This window comes from Raphanus sativus, chromosome 4 (genome assembly GCF_000801105.2).
Source record: "Raphanus sativus cultivar WK10039 chromosome 4, ASM80110v3, whole genome shotgun sequence".
NCBI lineage: Eukaryota > Viridiplantae > Streptophyta > Magnoliopsida > Brassicales > Brassicaceae > Raphanus > Raphanus sativus.
The window spans coordinates 33341309-33360600 of record NC_079514.1 but is presented as its reverse complement, the minus strand read 5'-3'; the positions used below and the strand labels follow the sequence as shown (position 1 = coordinate 33360600).

Here is a 19292-nt window from a genome sequence, read left to right as displayed (position 1 = left end):
TGACACGATAGCTTGATTGTATATATGTTCATTATGCACCATTCTATTTGTTTTGTACCAAATTACCGCACAAGTTCTAAACCATGGTTAAGGAAATATAAATATAAAACAGGAAAATAAAGTAAAACTAAAATCTAGCGTTTTCGAACCCATGCAAGTCACTGACTCTGTTCATATGTTTTCTCATCTTCGCCACTTTAGCCAATCTCTCCGCCGCTTTCCAAGCCGACGTTGGAGTAAGCGGCTCCAAACTCTCCGTTGATGACGTCAAGTGTCTTGCTCTCACACCGTTAAGATCCGCAACCTCAGCGTCTAAGCCACGTAAGCACGTATCACTCGAGCTCAAGCCGTACTGCACCAGCAAGGCTCGAGCTGACGTCAGCAATCTCTCAGCTCCGGAGTAATTGTTGCGCTCTATAAGCCGCCGAGACTCCGCAACGGCTCGGGTGCTGACGTGGAGGTTTCTGAGCCTTGCGATGTTCGGATTGGACGATGATCGTACGGTTAAAGGATAAGGAATCAGAAGCGCCCGATCTTCCGGGTTCCCTATCTCTTGAGTAGTGGGGTCCACGTAACGAGATCGAACGGACAGGATTCTGTGGGACCTACTCGCAGTGGAAGAAGAACTAACCGGCGCTTTGATTTCCACGAGCAGCGCCCTCTCTTCTCCAGCGTACATATCACCTAACCGGACCGAACCGGTTCCAAGCCAAGCGGGTCGACCCGAAAGAGAGTAGACGGCCGTAATCTCTCCCTGACCCGACCCAGAAACCAACCCGAGGTTCAAACAGAGATCCTGAACAGACAAACTCAAATAACCGTTGATACTTCTCGCAAACTCGTCCTCCGAAACCGCGTGATCCCACGCGCCGAGCCACACGACGGGGATTTTAGAATGGGCCAACTGAGTCTGATGGGCTTGACGGTCCGTTAAAACGAAGACGGCGGCGAAAGGGTTTTTCTGCCGGCGATCCTCTAACACCTTCACCGCCTTCTTCAACGCGTCGATCGCGCTCATTCCTCCGCCGTTACAAGCTATCCCGGCGCCGGAGCCGGAGACGGATATGATATCCACGATTCTTCTTGCCGATCTCCTCCCGTTCGCCGTCATCCTCCGCAACGGCAACAACCGCTTCGAGCTAGACGAAAACGCGACGATCGATAAACGATCCGTCTCCTTGAGATTCGAAATCAGGAGCCTCATCGTTCGCTTCAGCGATTCTATCCTCCTCCCGGCCACGTCTAAAACGATAACCAAATCCACCGGTAACCTACGCGCCGTCGTGAACGGTGGTGATTTCACCTTCATGACGACGGAGTAAGTCTCGTAGCCTTTCACCGCCGCAACGATCGCGGATTCCGGCGAGAGCGTAACCTCCACGTTTCTTAAGGAATGATCCGTTGATAGCTTCGCCGTTAAAGGTGACGGCGTATTAACGGAGAATCCAGTGAACTCGCTGTCTTCGTTTTCGTCAGACTCAAGTATCGTGTGGAAACCGGCGGGAGACATCGGGGATGAAATCAAAGGCTCGTCGTCGTTGTAAACTCTTAACCGGTTAGTCTCTCGACCGGTTTGAGAATCCGGTTTACCGTAATTTCGAGTTTCAGGCAAAAGCGAAGATCCACAAACTGGACACGTGACTAGCCGGTTATTATCCGCTGCTGCACGTGACGTCACGCAGGGGAAATGAAACGTGTGCGAGCACTCCGCCGTGAAAATCGCCGTGCCTTGACCTGGCTTCACGCTCTGTGAGCAGATTCCACATTTGTTGCCGCTCTTCGCCTTGTTGAATCGGAGTTTTGATTTGAGGAGGGAGAAGCTCGACGGAGAAGAGACGAGGCTACTACTGTTTCTCGTCGGAGTTGATTCGGCGGTGGTTGTTCTGCACGTTAGCTTTGGAGTTGAGGGAAGAGAGGGAGAAGGTGTAGCGGTGGCGACGGAGGTGGATGCGGAAGTCCGACAACGGAGGCTGTAGGTGCCGGAAACAGAGCGAGGGGTGGTTGGAGTTGAGAAAAAACCGAACTTGCACGAGGGTTTGTGTCGGAAACGTTGATCATCTTCCGGTGAATCAAGAACACCGTTGTCGTTGTCGTTGTCGTGGTGTCTCTCTTTGGGTATGGAAGTGCAGAAGGCTCTTCTCCAGCCGCTTATCATTTTTGCCTTGTGAGTCGTGCGTTCTTGTTAGTGACAGACAGACAGACAGACAGACAGACAGAGAGAGTTTTTTTTTTCTTTTCCTGTGAGATGAAGGGAAAGAGAGGGGGTTGAATTTAAAAAGGAGTCCTTTTTGTCAATAATAGTGGAAGAATGAGGATTGGTTTAAGTGGATTTTATAAGCTTTTTCATTTTATTTTATAGAGATTATTAAAGAATAACTTACCTCCCTAAAGGCTAAAGTTGTGAATTACTGAATTTCTAATTGCTTTTCTTTCTCCATGGTTAATAATTGTAATGAAATCACTACTTTTGGTATGAATCTTTAACATATATAGCTTGTGGGCTACAGTATATCTCAGCCCTACCGATGATTATGAGGAAATAATCTTTATGGGATCGATGTAGATTATTAATCTATAATATTAAATCAGAATCCAAAATAGAATTTTGCCTTAGAATTTTCAAATTATTTACAAATCGCTGTCATTATCTTTTTAAAAATACTATAATTGTTTTGACAACTATTTATTGAAATCAACGATTTTTAATCGTATATATTATAAAGAAAGAAATGTGAGTTTATTGGTGAGAATAAAAAAGAGCTATCACTATATTTAGGGTAGCAAATATATTTATTTTTAATGCCAAACAATCTTCTTTGCTAAAAGAGAAAGAATATCACATAATAATCAATAAGAATATCACATAATAATCAATAAGAATATTAATAATAAATTAATTTTACCTATAAATTTGAATTTTATTTTTAGCTATAACAAAATCTGCTAACAAAATCCTACTAAACTTTTGAAAACATTTATATTAAATTATAGATTAATTAATTCCGAAAATCCTACTAAACTTTTAAAAACATTTATATTAAATTCTAAATTAATTAATTTCATAATTAATAATAAAATATTAATTAATTTTTATTATAAAAAAAAAGTACTATGCTAATTGCTTATAAATTTATCATTATAATCTGTATTATATAAAAATATGAAAAAATAAATTAAATTAGTAAATTAACCTATTTAATTTCTTAAAAAATAATTTTGTTTAAATAAATGATCTTCTCTATTAAAAGAGAAGTACCATTTTTAACTAGTATTTAGAAGTCATAAAAGGTACATTTCATTAGTTACATATATCACATAATAATCAATAAGAATATTAATAATAAATTAATTTTACCTATAAATTTGAATTTTATTTTTAGCTATAACAAAATCTGCTAACAAAATCCTACTAAACTTTTGAAAACATCTATATTAATTTCTAGATTAATTAATTTCGAAAATCCTACTAAACTTTTAAAAACATTTATATTAAATTCTAAATTAATTAATTTAATAATTAATAAAAAATATTAATTAATTTTTATTATAAACAAAAAAGTTCTATGCTAATTGCTTATAAATTTTTAATCATAATCTTTATTATATAAAATATAAGTATTATATAAAAATATGAAAAAATAAATTAAATTAATAACTTAACCTATTTAATTTCTTTAAAATGATTTCATTTAAATAATTATCATTTACCATTAAACGGGTTAAAAAATTTTAACTACGTAATATTTTATACCAAAATAGAGTTATTAAGATATGTTGAAATTTTTTCTACAGCTATATGTTTTTCAAAAATCATATGTTGAAGAATATTCTTAATTTTACTATTTCGAATTATATGTACCAAACTCAAAAATGTAATAACATATAATAAAAGGTAAAATACATAGAATAAATAACTATATATTAATAAAAATAAGAAACCTAAACAACAAAATTTAATAGTTATACAATACATAACATTAAAATGTAAATCATATATCAAAAATGTTATGATAATTTCAAATTTTATAAAATGAAAAAACACATGCACGAATGTGCGGGTTAAACTCTAGTTTTCTTTACAAAGCAAAGCAAAACAAAACTATAAATGTTAATTAATTATAGCATGTATTTTCGGTAAAGATTTAGCATATCCATCGAAAATTTATTTTTAATCAGTCTTTTGGAATAATTAGATATTTATAACAATTACATATACTTTATTTTTCAGGTAATAAATAATCAAAACTAATATCACTTATTTTTTATTCAAATTAAGTGATGTGTCTTTTTGTAGTGTATTTTTCAAATCTTGGAATTAAAAAAATCATAAACTTTCATTTTTACATCTTATACTTATGTTTATATTGTTGGAAAAAATATATGCATCTAAGTAATTAAAAATATTAACTTTTATTAAAATTTAATATTAAAATATGCAGTGAAGAATATCTTTAGTATTATATCTGTAAATGTAATACTTTTGAATAAATTAAACAATTAATACAATATTTTTTTCGCGCTAGGCGATCACGTTTTTGTCTTCCCTAAAAATTAACTTCTTAAAAATTAATTTCTATATATATATATATATAATAAACAAAATTTTATAGCATATCTAACATCTATGATTAGTTTCAAATGGAAACAATTAACACAATTTTAAATGTACCATATTATCTTATATAACAACACATAATCTTATAATTAACAAATTTTATAAAATTTTAAAAGAAAATAAATCATGTGCTTTTAAAACGCGGGTAGAATTCTAGTTAAGCCTATTTAACCAACTGATACTAACTTAAAAAAAAACAGGTACTACATATTTCATAAAAGTATCATTTGACATATTTTACACACAAATAAAAAACGCTAAATTGTAGAAATATATCCTAACTTACTATATTATTAATTAGATGATAATGGTTTCCATTCAAATAAAATGAGTTTTAGCAGGCTGAGGAATTAAATTAAAAATTGCTTCAAAATATTTTTTTAAATGAGAGTTAAACATTTCTGTATGATAGTGAGACAATTAAACTTATTTACCACGTAATTTTAAAAGATACTCCCTATGTTTGTGAATAAGTGTTATTTTGACATTTTTCATATATATTAAGAAAGTGATAAAATATATGTAAATTATTATTAATTATATTTCTCTGACCAATATTGTTTGAGATAAATAAAATTATTTATAAAATCAATGTTATTTGCAATTAACTTTTAGCTAAAAACAAATATAATTTACATTGGAATTGTAAAATGACATTTTTATGTAACAAAAAAAATTAAAATGACAGAGACTATATAAATATAAATGTGATTTAGTCTCGGTCTTTAGCAACAACAACAAAAATATGTATTCTCGTAGTTGGTGCATCATTAAAAAATTCACATGGTAAAACTTGGGATTTAAAATGTAGGCATAGTTACAACTTACCAACTAGGATTCAAAATTTTATTCATTAAATCTGATTTGAATTATTATTCGTTTTAATTTGATTTAAATTATGGATATCTGTAAATTATTAGAACAAAACAAATAATAAAAATTAGTATTCGTCAAAAACGAATTCAATCACAAATACTAAAATTTGAAGTGACTGATATTTGTTATGCTCCAACATATATCAAAATACATGTGTATATATGATTAAACACAAACTTTTTAATATAAAATTTTATTTTAATTTATTTTAGCATAAAATTTAATAAATTTTATTCATCATTTTATAAAAGTATTAAATTAATAAAGTAAAATAAAATCTTTATAAAGTTGTATTATTTTCTAGTGTGTTGGACAAATCGTAATATAAAATATCCGTAAATATTCATAAATATATACAAACTTTTTAATATTTTTCAAAGTAAAATTAATAAAAAGAATTAGATATCTGTAAAGCGCGAAATTAGTTACAAATACCGAAATTTTTGCTGCTGTGCGCTCCTTGCCATCCCTACTTAGAAGAGCATATGCTAATTATTTTCTTTGAATAACTCTGTTGGATCTTTGACGGAATTGAAGGCAGTATATGAGAAAATATGATTGGGTTAATACAGTTCAGTGAAAGTGTAAATGCATTATTGCATTGATATTCGACTATTGAATATGGATGTGCGCCATTAAAATTATTTATACATCGATCCATGCAACACATTCAATGTTCGAATCGAGATTTGATCCGATAAGTCATCACCTGATGAATAGAAAATACCAACTACATTTGTTCAGACATTTATGGCTTAACTAGTGCTGAAACCCATGAGGGTTAGACTCCCTCCTTTCATTTTTAAATAAATATCATTTTAACATTTTTACGCCGATTAAGAAATTAAAAGAAATATATGTAAATTGTTATTAATTATATCTTTCTAACTAATAGTAATATTTAAGATAAATAAAATTATTTATAAAATCAATGCAGTTTGTAATTTATTTTCAGCTGAAAATAAATGTAATTTGCATTGGATTATAAAATGACATTTTTGTGTAACAAAAAGAAAAAATTAGAATAAGGCTTATTATAAAACATATGAAGTAAAACGTGATAAAATGCTGAATTCTTCACCACCCATAATTTTGTTTAGTTCCTACTATTACTCATTATTTCATATGTTTCATAATAAATATCATTCTAATCTTTTTTTTTGTTAGACAAAAATATCACTTTATAATTCCATTGCAAATTATATTTATTTTCAGCTTAAAATAAATTCCAACTGCATTGATTTTATAAATAATTTTATTTATTTCAAATATTAGTGGTCAGAGAAATATAATTAATAACAATTTTATATATTTCATATTTTTATCACTTTCTTAATTTATATAAAAATATCAAAATGATACTTATTCAGAAACTAAGAGAATATAAAATAACAAAATATTTGGTAAAATATCGTGTTAGATTATTTACTAATTTAATAATTTGTGGGTTAAATTGTAATCAACCACCAATTTTTTTACACAAAAGTCAATGTCATTCACCTAATTAATAAAAAATGTAAGGTTAGTTAGTGCATATATCCCAAGTTGTATTAATCTGAAGTATTTACACTATTTGATTTGGCCTTAGCTCATATTGTTATGGGGTATAGATGCACTGTTTAATAGTGGAGAGTTATCATAAAAAAATTGTATGTACATTTTTTTTTGAGAAAGTGTACGTACATTTTGTTTTCAATGGAAAATTTCAACAAATTAGAGTTGTTTTTTTTTTTGAAAAAGGGTTTTTTCAACAAATTAGAGTTTTAATGTAAATACAAGTAATGACGATCATATTTCCAAATTAAACACTAAAGATATTATGGCACACATCAAATAAATCAAAATGCACTTTTTAATAAATATCTCCAAGGACATAATAAAAGTGTTATAGTCACATGACTCACATTAAAAACCCAAAAAAATGTCGACCTACTACTAAAAAAAATCAATGCTATAGAATATGGAACGAATTAAATAAGGGATCGGCGAAAAAACAAAAGAAGATAATGAAGCATCAATAAATGAACGTAGTGATAGTGAATGGCATGGAGATAGGACGAAGATCCCCAGAACAATTTATTACAGATACGCCAAAGAAACCATAGCTACTGTTTCTAGTCTGTGTACCCTGTACATTTTAAAGTTGTTCAAATGGGTCGGTCCATTTTTATTTTTATCTCTATCCATGTCAATTATTTATGAGTTATTGCTACGTATCACTTTTTCCTCCTAATCTTTCTTGTTTTTTTGTCTGTTTTGTTACAGCTTTTAACGTACATTGCATGCCAAACCTACGTGTTTGGCTATTTTGCATGTTCCAGGCAGGACCAGACGTATATCTACGTGTAGTAGTAGTCTTAAGATAAGTATATAAACAGAGTAATCTAGCCACAGTTTAAGCACTAACAAGTGTTTCTTGCGTTAATGATATGCCAAACATATTATTGTCATAATTCGTGTGTAAGCAATGCAATTAGTTAATGAAAAGAACACACTTATATAGTTGTGCGCAGTAAATATAATGCAAATAGTTAATTAAAGGATATGAAAATATTGATATATATTACCATAAATATGAAATAAGCTGATGACTAAAAGATATTTGAAATTATTTATATTCTCATACTGGAATATGAAAATTAATGAACTTATTTTAAAATTTCGATAATCTTTTATGAAAAAATTCCAATAATTATCTCGTTTAGTTGTTTTTTTTTTGACTAAAGGCTTCTCGTTTAGTAGTTTGTTTGTTGAAAGTTCGTATATTCTATTGTTGAAAACCTGAATAGAGGACGAGAGAAGGTAATTTAACTTATTCGATTGTTAATATTAGTGAAAGGATTTTATACAGAGTTAGTTACATGATGAAGCTCGTAGTTAGAACTGCTAGTAAATGTAGCTTTCTATCATTTGAACTCTCAAGAAGATTTAGAAATTGTATTCAAGATCTTTTTTAACGTATTCAAGATCTTCAATAATATAAAACTACACTACTATATATTTTCAACAAAAGAAAACTCTCTCTAGTGTCTCTCCCCACCATCTTCAAACCCTAACCGCCGCCGTCAATTGATTCTGTCGGGGAGGAGTTGGGCTTAAGCGTTTTCTCCTTGTGCTCTTCTCTTCCCCTCCTCTCTGTTTTTCTTTTCTCCTCTGTATCGTTATGTTGACTGTGTTCTTGGCGTTGAACTGAGGAGGATGGTGCTGTTTTCCCGGTAGAGCCTGAGATATGCGTCGGGATCTTAGTTCTGGTGACTGGTGGTTCATATCTACTCGAATTCATCCGGATTTGAGGACTTACCGGCCATGATTTGTTCGTAGATTGAGTTTGGAGACTTCGGTTAAAGTCTCCTTCTCCTAGCTTCTGTCTCCAGCGAGCGTTCGCGCTTCTCCCTAGCGGTTCAGGCGTAGGAGTTTCCTCTATTTCCAAGTTTCGACAAGGAGGTGGTGGTGTTTCTCTCCTATTTTAGCGGTATTTCCAGCCTCTTCTTAGTTTGGTGTCTCTTGCTAGTCTCTGTCTTCTCCAGTACCTTCGTATTTCTCTGTTTCTCGCCTCCGTGTTGTGTTCGTGTTCATTGAGTAGATCTGGATTTTGCAAAGTTTGGATGAGATGAGCGTCTCTGCAGTCAGTTTCTCCACAAAACAAGCCTGATCTGTGCTCTTATCTTGCCGTCGGGATGGTCTGTGCATCTTTTCTCGCCGCTATAACCTTGTTGATGTGTTATGTTTCTGCCAAAGGTTTCCCATTGTCTCTCTCCGGCTTATCTGTCGTCGTTGCGGGATGGGTTTTTGCTCTGGATGATTCTCGGTTGGGTTTGCCTTGGGTCCTAGTTAGTGACCTAGTCAGCATCTGTGCCTTTTCTCTTGCCGCACTGATAGGTTCAGATTAGTGATTGCGGCCTGTGCATCTTTTCTCGCCACCAACATCTTGACCCTCCTCAGGTTTTCACTTCTGATGCATCGTTATATCCATGTGCAATCTCCTCCACGAAGCAGTTATGTTAACTGTCCAGGTAATCTTCTCAATGAAAACTTTGTTGCGTGATGTGGGTTTGCTACTATTATTCAAACCAATGGGGTTTGAGCCATTTAGAGGTTGCTCGGTCTTCAGTGTTGGGTTGCTTGGTCTCTGTGCGTTGGTAGCTTCTTCTGTCCTCTCAAGTATTGGCTTAGTTCAGGTGGTGCAAGCGGGTATCTTCAGCTCTCCATCATGTCTTAGTTCATGTGCGCACCTTGAGACGGTTGGGCTAAGCTCATTCTAAGCGGTTTTTGGGCTCCTTTGCTTTTGTTCTCGACTCTTTTGTATTGGTTATTCCCTAAATGCTAAGAATAATTTAGCAAATAGCTGTATGTTTTGTAAACTCTCAGTTTTAAATAGAAAAATTTTTGCAAAAAAAAAAAAAAAAAACTATACTACTATATACTTTTATGTCCCAACATTTTTTTGGCATTTCTTGACCGACATTTATCTATATTATATATATAATAAGAAAATAATATATATATTTAAAAGGCATTCATAAATAACGGAAATTTTTTTACATATATGATCCTCATAAATAAGTGTAATATCCAAGATTTGGAGACGTTTACATGCGAAGATTTGGATCGGACTAATAAAACATGGCATAATTCGAGATGTTTTTTTTAAATGTATGAAAATCGTTCAGAAAATCTGTAAAATACAAAGAAATGGACATATTGACAATTTGGCAGAATTTCAGTGAAAGAACAAAGAGTCTATAACACTACGGTTATTGTGCATATGAGCTTGTAGTGATTTTTACTAGACAGTTGCAGTTTTTTGGTAATGATTAACTGCAAAGTTCTTTGCATCGTATACAACAAAGTCTTTGTTATAGGGCTTCCAGTAAGTATACACTCGGTCATAATTCACAAACACATAAAAACATATTTTAATGGAGTATCGTTTTATCAAGTAAAAAAGCATAATATTTTTTCCCACAAAAATTAAAAAGCATAAAACTTTAAATATTATATTTTTTTTTGTTTGATGTTGAAATACATTTTTGTTTTATTGTCTACTAACTAATAGTATTCCATAATATATATTTAATAAATACTTCCTTCGTTTTATTTTAGTTGTCATTCTAGATTTTAACACACATATTAATAAAATATTTAATTTTATATATTTACTAGATAAAAATATCATTACCAATACATCTAACCACATTTCAATTAATAGAAAAATATATTAGAATAATTTATAAATTTTGCATTGAAATCATAAAACGATACTTATTTTGAAACAAAAAATTTGTTTTACAACAATAAATAATTTGAAACGGAGGAAGTATATATTTTGTTTTCATTGGCAAAAATCAAATATGATGTAAAACTTAGAACCGTCTGAAGCTACACTTTGTATCTCTAGATTTCAATATATGAATAAAATTCGTATTAGCAGTGTGAATTAATTGCTGTATGGCGTCACCACAAAATTCAAATTCTATTTAGACTCAATTGATAAATCATAGACGACTAGTCAAACAAAAAGCTGGATAATATAGTTTATAGCTTCATATCTAACCAATTGTATACTCTTCTGTCTATATTACTTTGTCTTCGACAATAATGTATGTCTTTTGTTAAGAAAATAGTGAATTAAGTACGCAAAACAAACATAACTAATATACAATTATGTATCTTTGTGGGTACGATTAAAAGAATTGACTGCAATGATGAGAAGATAGTGGCTCTTTAGAGTGTATATAATAAGAATAATTTGACTAGATACACAGCTTAGAAGAAATGTTTTGTGAGACACACCATATGATCTATGGACTGATCCATTATAAGTTTTTCAAAGTCAAGTATTAGATATAAGACGTGGTCCATAAATTGTGAATTATAGTAATCAATTAAAAATGAATTTAGTTAAATCTGAGTTAGTTAATTAGTGATATTTACGTATTACGTATGCATGATTTTTTTTAAGTTGGCTAAACTTTAAAATTGAAATTATTTAAAGAACGAAAATTGCTTTGCCAAAATATTATTTTTTTTCTGGCCCAAATAACTTTGTGTAACTTTGTAAATATCATTTACGTTGAACCATATCCATCAAATTTCTCCACACCTATATTTCGATCCATATCTAAATATTTCTTTTCTAAAACCAAAAATAAAATAACAACACACTAATCTAACCCTTTTTTCACCACACAATAAAATCACAACGTAGGACCTCACTGATCGGTAAGACAATCAAATCATATTGGTAACCATTAAACATTTGTAATTAATAATGGCATACAATGTCGTATCCATATATAATTTTATATCATGAAACATCATATCTTATGTTGTTTTGAGCTTTATGGCTCTCTCATTTTGTTCGGAAACAAAACAAATTAGATTTTGATCCGCGCTTGGAAGCGCGGAATATTTTACGATGAAAAATTTCACTAATAATATAACAAATATTTTGGTAATTTTAAAGAGTGTATTTAGAATATTTTTGCATTTAAATCAGTATTTTTAATTCAACCCGATTGTGATTATACCGGTTAATCCGGAGATCTGACAATTCAATTTAGGTTTTTAAAATATTCATATTAAAAAAAAATCATTAAAATCCGAGACTAACCGATTGAACTGTTGGATGACCGATATGTAATCTAATTTGATTTAAATTATAGTAGTTTCATAATCTGTAATCTTATAATCCAAATTTTAAAGTTTATTATTTTGCAATTTATGAAATTATGACGTTTCTACAAAATTTTAAAGAGAAAATGATAGATATAAAATAACTAAGATTAATTATTGTATTGTTTGGAAACATTGATAGTAGTATAAAAAATATATTGTTTGAAAACATTGATAATAGTATAAAAATAAGTATATTGTTTGGAAACATGGATAATAGTATAAAGAAAGAAACATTAATGATTTAATGCAAGTTTAACTATAAAGTATAAAAGTGTATTTAATTTAAAAACTTACAAAATAAATGTTAAGTCCAACAGAATGTTTCTGTTTTAATAAGATAGATTAATAACAAAAATCTTGATAGGAAAGACCAGTCCAAAAATAAGTAAAAGAAAAACAGTCTAAAACTGCATTTATCCCTAGATACTTAAGTTATAAGCTAAGAAAACAAATCTTTGTAAACCAAATGCCCAAATGTAAGAATAGTTGGATATAGCAGGTGGATGTCAATGATTTTCTTATCGTTATTTTTGAAGGTGTATATTTTTCTCACTGGGTGGTGGGTGCAATATTTATCGGTCATTTTGCAGAAATTGGGACCTCATGAATCTTAATTTTCTTTCAACCCTTCGAACGAAAAGAAAAATAGCCACTAGCTTCCATTTCACTGGGACCAATATTCTTCTGAATCCATTGACTACAGACTAGAGATATATACAACGCTCCTACATTTATACCATAAAGATTCGCCTGGACCCTTAAATTTATTTTAAACAGATGTCTTAAAAGATCTCTAAAGCAAGAACGTAGTGGTTGTCCAAAAAAAACAGGAAAAAAAAACAAGAACGTAGTTAAATATAAAAAAGCAAGACATGATAGCTTTTCGAAGGCCTTTTACAAAAAAAAGACATGATAGCTTAGTGGTGCTCATTCATCTATGGTTTGAGACAGTCAATGACCCAACGCAAGAGAACCCTTATTCAAGGAAGTCTCAGCTTAAATAATGGTCTCTCTCCGTTTAACATATTTATGGAAATTTGAATAACATAACACCACAATATTTATGTTGAACCGCCTTAATACGAGTTTTTCTTTTCGAAAGCGGATATTCATTGGTGTCATTCTCTTCAAGTTCAGGAGAATATTGGGAAAATGCCTTCCAGTCATGTGAATCGCTCTCCTGCCTCAACCAGTTTTATAATTCTTGTTTATCTACTCTTTTAGGGGGTTAATTTCCTGTTTTTATGACTTTTATAGTAACATAGTGATAACAGTACACTAGCATTTACATGAATCCTTAAGTTGTAGCTAGTGGCAAAGAATATGATCAAGAACAGAGAAAAACAGAGAGACGAGTGATCTAGCTCAAGATCATAACGCTGAAGGTCGACAAAATTGCAGAGGCGAAGATCAGTCCGATTAGATTATTCCGGCAGTGATTTGCGGATTTATAAAGGATACGATAAGTGAGCTTAAATTCCTTGTATAAACTGTTTTTCATAGATTCACCAAACATTGTTCAGCGAGTAGATCAGCGAACACCAGGTGACCAAAATCTTTTGTGTATTTGTGTCTTGATTGATATCATACACACCTGTAAAACGAAACAATTCGAAAACAATCTCAAATCAAGCTAAAACCTAAAGAAAATGATCTAAAACTCTACAAAGTTCTTTTAATTTCTGTCGGCTATTTAATTTTTATTACCGTACTTAAATTTATTCAATTTATTTTCGGTATTTTCTATATTCGTTTGTTTAGATTTTATCATTCTATTTTTATAGTTATGTATTCTACATTCTTCGACACATAAATTTAGCTTCATATTTATATATTAACTATTTTACATTGATATATATATTTCTATAGTTATATGCTTGTTATAATTATTATACTTCATTGTATTCAATTTGGGGTTTTTATATATTTGTTTCTCATTATATATATTTATAAAATTTGTTAATATTTTGCAGTTTTAACATGATTATATTGTATATATTTAATTACAAAAATCTAATGATTATTAACCAAGAAAATTATCTATATAGTATCCTCAAATACATATGTTGTATGTCCATTGATGATTTATTTTGTCAAAAAATAAATAACGCATGAAAGAATCATCAAGCCATAAATGATCCATGCAAATTATGGTTGTCAAACTGGTGATTTTTGCAAATTCCCTTACGTTAGATCTCCGCTGACCACCAGAACTGCCTTAAATGGTAAGAATACGTGGCTGCTGCGAGCTTCGTGGAATTAGTCAGTTGATTTCGGTCGGTGGATCCCCACGGTTATCAAAAAAGAAAAAAAGAACATTTTCTGATCTTGACAGTAACATTACAACCAAAGTCAAATATGATAAGCATCTAAAATGATTTGGATCTAATAAAAAGTTATTTAGTTGGTATGAGGAAAGCACCAATAAGAAGACATGTATAAGTGTGGTTTACATAATTGTTCCTAACGAAGTCAATGATGAAGTGCACTAACCACAAAGAAAGTCACTTAGAAGTGATATATATGTGCTTAGCCACTTTTCCCCTCCTTTGATAAGACTCGTTGACATTGATCTCTATTTGCTTAAAGGGAAAAAATCGGGAAAATCGCATCAAAATTCTTAAAGTGGCAACTAGGTCTCAGTAATTCAGATATCGTTTCGGTTTGGTTGAATATTTCGGGTAGTTTAGATGGAGAGCTAGAATATCTATTTACTACTTTGAACTATTTAGGTTCGATTCGATTCAGATAGTAAAATTAAAAGCCAGAAATATGTAAAAAAAAATTGGTTCTTATTTGGTTTCGGTTTGGGTTTGGATAGTTCAGGTAGTTTGGTAGTTAAGGTAAAATATAAGTTATTTAGAATAAAATATCAAATAAATAAGATGATTTAAGTAAAAAAAATTGGATATTTTGGATTATAGATATTTCGAATAGAACTATCCAGTTAGTTTCAGATACTTTCGGATAGTTCGAATACTTTATAATAATTTAGTTATCCTCAACTATTTTCATATATTTTCTATAGATTTTTAAATTAAAAATATATATTTAGTTATGTTATATATATAATTAATACTTCTATATATTAAATTCGATTATTTCAGATATAAAAATATAGAAACCATTCAGATATCTGAGGGTTTCGGTCAGGTTTCCGATTTCGGGTATTTCGATTCGGTTCCGATTCGATTCTTCGGTTCCGGTTATTTTTCTGAGGTCTAATGGCAATCACTAACACTTTAAATCTTGAATTTATTTAACAAATATTTTAACCTTCAAAATGACACTTGTATCATAAAAAAAACTTTCAATTTGTCTACATCAAGTAAAAACTGTAACCAATACTGTTCAAAATCGATGACATGTCAGGTTTGTTTTTTTCAAAAAAAAATATTTAAATGATATCAATAAATAAATATAAAAATAATGAAAAAACAAAATTCGTAAAAAAAAATTCAAAACAAATCATAAAAGTCATTAAAAATTCACAAAAATAAAAAATCATTACAAATATTTATCTAATATTATTATTAAAATAAATATAAAAATACAGAAAATATAAAATTTATAAAACTCATAAAAAATTCAAAACAAATTTACAAAAATAAAATAAATTCGAAAAATAAAAATAAAATAAAATAAACATAAAATAATAGATAAAAAAATAAAACTAAAAATATGAATTCGGGAATAAAAATTTATATTTGTTTTATAAATAATTCAGAAAACATTATATTTTAGTGTTTGTTGGTTAGGGATTTTCTAGATTTTTTACCTAGATTAATATAGGGTTTGTGAATAGCTGCTAAAACTTGGACTTTAATTTGTTTGCTTTGATTTGGTTCATTTGAAGATTTGAAGATAAATAATTGTTCTAATCTGAGTTAGACCAATCGTAATCCAGAAACTGACTGCTATTTTGGATTTTTTATTTGTTATGTTATGTGTGTATGTTGATTGAATTTGGGAAAGTTCAGGATTGTGAAACAAATGGAAGAATGGATAATAATGATAGGTTGAGGGTAGCCTGTTTACAGCACAGCCTTAAGGCACGCTACTACTAGGAACAAAAATCCAGAAAATCCTCAACCAATAAACACTAAAATACAGCATTTTCTGATTTTTTATAAAACAAATATAAAATTTTATTTTGATTTTTGTGAATTTTTTATTTTTGTGATTTTATGATTTTTTTTGCCTTTTATGATTTCTGATATTTTATACTTATTTTATTAATAAAAATATAAATATTTTGTGAATTTTTTATTTTGTAAATTTTATGATTTTTTTTAACTTTTTATGAATTTTATGAATTTTATATAACTATATATCTATTTTAGTAATAAAATAATATAAATATGTTTTTTTGATTTTCTTAAAATTTATTGACTTTTTATGATTTGTTTTGAGATTTTTTTAATGAATTTTTCTGTATTTTTATATTTATTTTATGAATAAAATTCCTTTTTTATGAATAAAATTTCTTAAATACTTAAAAATGAACTAATATGTTATCGATTTTGAATAGTATTGGTTACAGTTTTTACTTGATGTACAAGTAAATCATATTGAAAGGCTTTTATGATACAAATATTAGTATGAAGGTTTTAATTACTTATTAAATAAGTTCAACGTTTAAAGTGTCAATGATTGTCACTTTGAAGATTTTTTATACGATTTTCTCGAAAAAAATATGTGAGATTAAAGAATATGTGTATCAACACAGCAGGAAGGGAAAGTGAAAAATTACCTGTTACTGGCAAAAAAAATATTTTTGACATGTTGAACCAAATTTACACAGATTTTTGAAAAAAAAATAATAAAAAGTACTACAAAATTACAAATGTAAAAAAAAATACAAGAGAATTGTATGGATAAACATTGGGGCACTCAAGCCATAGAGAAGAGGTTTGCCTAAATCTAGAAGGTGAATTATTGGGAGTAGTCTAAAGTTAATCCAGGATTCTTCTTGGATAAACTAAAATATCATGATTTGGTATTCCACTTTGTGTGAAAAAGGCTCTTTAGTAGTCTTTACATATACAGGATTACCCACTAATAACCAACTTTTATCCTAATTATCACTTGAGAGACTTTTGTGCTAACAGTAAACAAATCAAGCTTTGAATATAATTAGAGACAAGAAAAAGTTGGTCTTCACGCTTGGTGAGAAAATTAAAATAGCGACTGTATATATAAAATCGAAATTTAATTAAAAACCATGTGGATGAACATTATTGCAGCAGAAACAAGTGAAAAAGTATTAACTGGTACAAAAGCATTTGGTTCTAATCTACCAAATTCAGTGACTCATACTTACATCGGAGTAGAAATGTGTTCTTGACCCTCTATGAGAGCTGAGTTTTTTTTTATCTAGAATGAAAGAGTGTTTTTGGTTGAACTAATTTTATATATATTAAAAATAGAATAGCAAGCTATAAATATTTTGAAACATAAATATAAGTCTTGAAAATTAAAACTGAACACACATCAGAGCAAGTGTATTTGTTCTAAACAAGCACAAAAGAGATTCCGAAGTCTTAACAAACACAGATTAGTAAAAGACTAGATGACAAGAGTTTTCAAACACACATCAGTTTAAGAAGACTGAAACATTGGAGGAACTGTGCATAATGTTTTGTTTTGAGCCTCTCAATCTTTGTTCTTCGATTTCTCCACTGCACTTGGAGCTGAACAAAGCAAACCAACAGCCATTAGGTTTTGTATTCAGAGATATCAGAGGAAGATGCTTGGCAAAAAAAGAATGGATCTTACCTAAACCAATAGAATCAGAGCCCTTCATGATCTTCAATTTCCTACACGTTTCAGTAAATATCCTGCAAGTAAGGAACAAACAACTCATAAATGAACCATCTTTTCAGCTCATGTTTGGTCCATCTTTAGTTCAAGAGAAGCTTACTCCCAAGGGACATCTCCAACAAGCATCCAGTCACCATCTTTGTCTTCATAAGTAAGCACAAACTCTGATCCGTGAAGAAGATCCTTCAACTTCACCTCACTCATTCTTTCCTTCCCATGAGCTCCATGAAGTCCACATTGACCTGAGATCACAAACTCACTGTTCTTGTTTCATTTCTTTGTAATCAAGAGTTTGATTTTGAACTCACCAAGAGTGAAGCAGCTGAACATCTTCTCAAGTGCAGAAGACAAGTGTTGATAGCAAGTGTAGGTTCCCAAATCAACTTTCCTCAGATAGGGAGCACCATCCATGCTCACCTTCACAAACAGAGCGCCGAGACCAGGTTTCCCATCAACCTCATTAGTGTTCTTGGAAGTAGAAGAAGCCATTGTGTTCTTCCTGAAGGATCTGATTGGAGGCCAACCAACAACCTGTGCCCTACAAAACCAAATGATAACATTTAAGTTCATTTACTCATAAACAAACTCATAGACTAGTTGGCATTCATTACACACTTGGCAGCAGGTGCATTGTTGGAGCCACTCTTAGCAAGATATCCTCTTTTGTTGCCTGAAGCAGAATGGTCTTTGCAAGGGAGCAGCGGGAAGAGAAGTTTCTCATCAGGAGTTCTCGGACTCAGCAAACCGAAATCAGTTTCTCTCTGAGGAGATTGAGAGTCAGGAAGACCCAGCCTTAGCTCTGTAGCTTTGAAGTTGAGGCTGCTGCTCTTCTTGTCAGCACTGGGAATGGTTGAGCTGTCAACAGAGGAGCAATCAGACAAACCGAAGTAGTTGCGTTCCTTCAGACCAGGTGATGTACCCAAACCCTCCTTGTCCACACTTTCCAATCGATAAGACATGAGATCTCTTTGTTTGCTACACAACTTGTCTTTTTATCTGCTTAGCATCATTACAAGAACAAACCAACAAGATTGCATGAAGAAACTTTCTCAAACTCAACACAGTTCAAGCAGCAACGATCTACATTGAAACTTATTGTTCTTGAATGTTAACCTAAGTGAAGCTTATAGTAGAAGTACCTGGAGAGAGAAGACGGAACACAGTAGAAGATCAAACTAACGAAGAGAGAGAGAGAGTGAGTGCACGAACGAAATCAGGAGAGAGAAGGGAAGCAGAGGTCAAGGTCCATCCATGGAAAATGATATAACAAAAGCGCAACATTCAAGAACAAGAGAGAAGA

The 19292-nt window shown here is 30.9% G+C and overlaps 2 protein-coding genes across 2 annotated transcripts; both read right to left on the bottom strand.

The window, feature by feature from the left end:
• Positions 1 to 2309, bottom strand: LOC108855726 (E3 ubiquitin-protein ligase WAVH1). Its single transcript, XM_018629605.2, has one exon. The coding sequence runs from the start codon at positions 2153 to 2155 to the stop codon at positions 128 to 130; it is 2028 nt and encodes a 675-aa protein (XP_018485107.2). The 5' UTR covers positions 2156 to 2309; the 3' UTR covers positions 1 to 127.
• Positions 2310 to 17616: 15307 nt separating this feature from the next.
• Positions 17617 to 19292, bottom strand: LOC108848453 (auxin-responsive protein IAA8). Its single transcript, XM_018621820.2, has 6 exons — positions 19132 to 19292; positions 18608 to 18988; positions 18301 to 18530; positions 18093 to 18234; positions 17948 to 18009; positions 17617 to 17862 (listed from the first exon to the last, which is right to left on the bottom strand). Exons 2-6 carry the CDS (start codon positions 18949 to 18951, stop codon positions 17825 to 17827), a joined length of 816 nt encoding a protein of 271 aa, XP_018477322.2. The 5' UTR covers positions 18952 to 18988; positions 19132 to 19292; the 3' UTR covers positions 17617 to 17824.

Excerpts from the sequence above, each read along its gene's own strand:
- LOC108855726 (XM_018629605.2), bottom strand. The coding sequence starts at position 2,155 with ATGATAAGCGGCTGGAGAAGAGCCTTCTGCACTTCCATACCCAAAGAG.
- LOC108848453 (XM_018621820.2), bottom strand. The coding sequence starts at position 18,951 with ATGTCTTATCGATTGGAAAGTGTGGACAAGGAGGGTTTGGGTACATCA. Across the intron at positions 18,531-18,607 it reads AACAATGCACCTGCTGCCAA|GGCACAGGTTGTTGGTTGGC; the intron begins GTGTGTAATGAA and ends TTGGTTTTGTAG. Across the intron at positions 18,235-18,300 it reads GTTCAGCTGCTTCACTCTTG|GTCAATGTGGACTTCATGGA; the intron begins GTGAGTTCAAAA and ends TTGTGATCTCAG.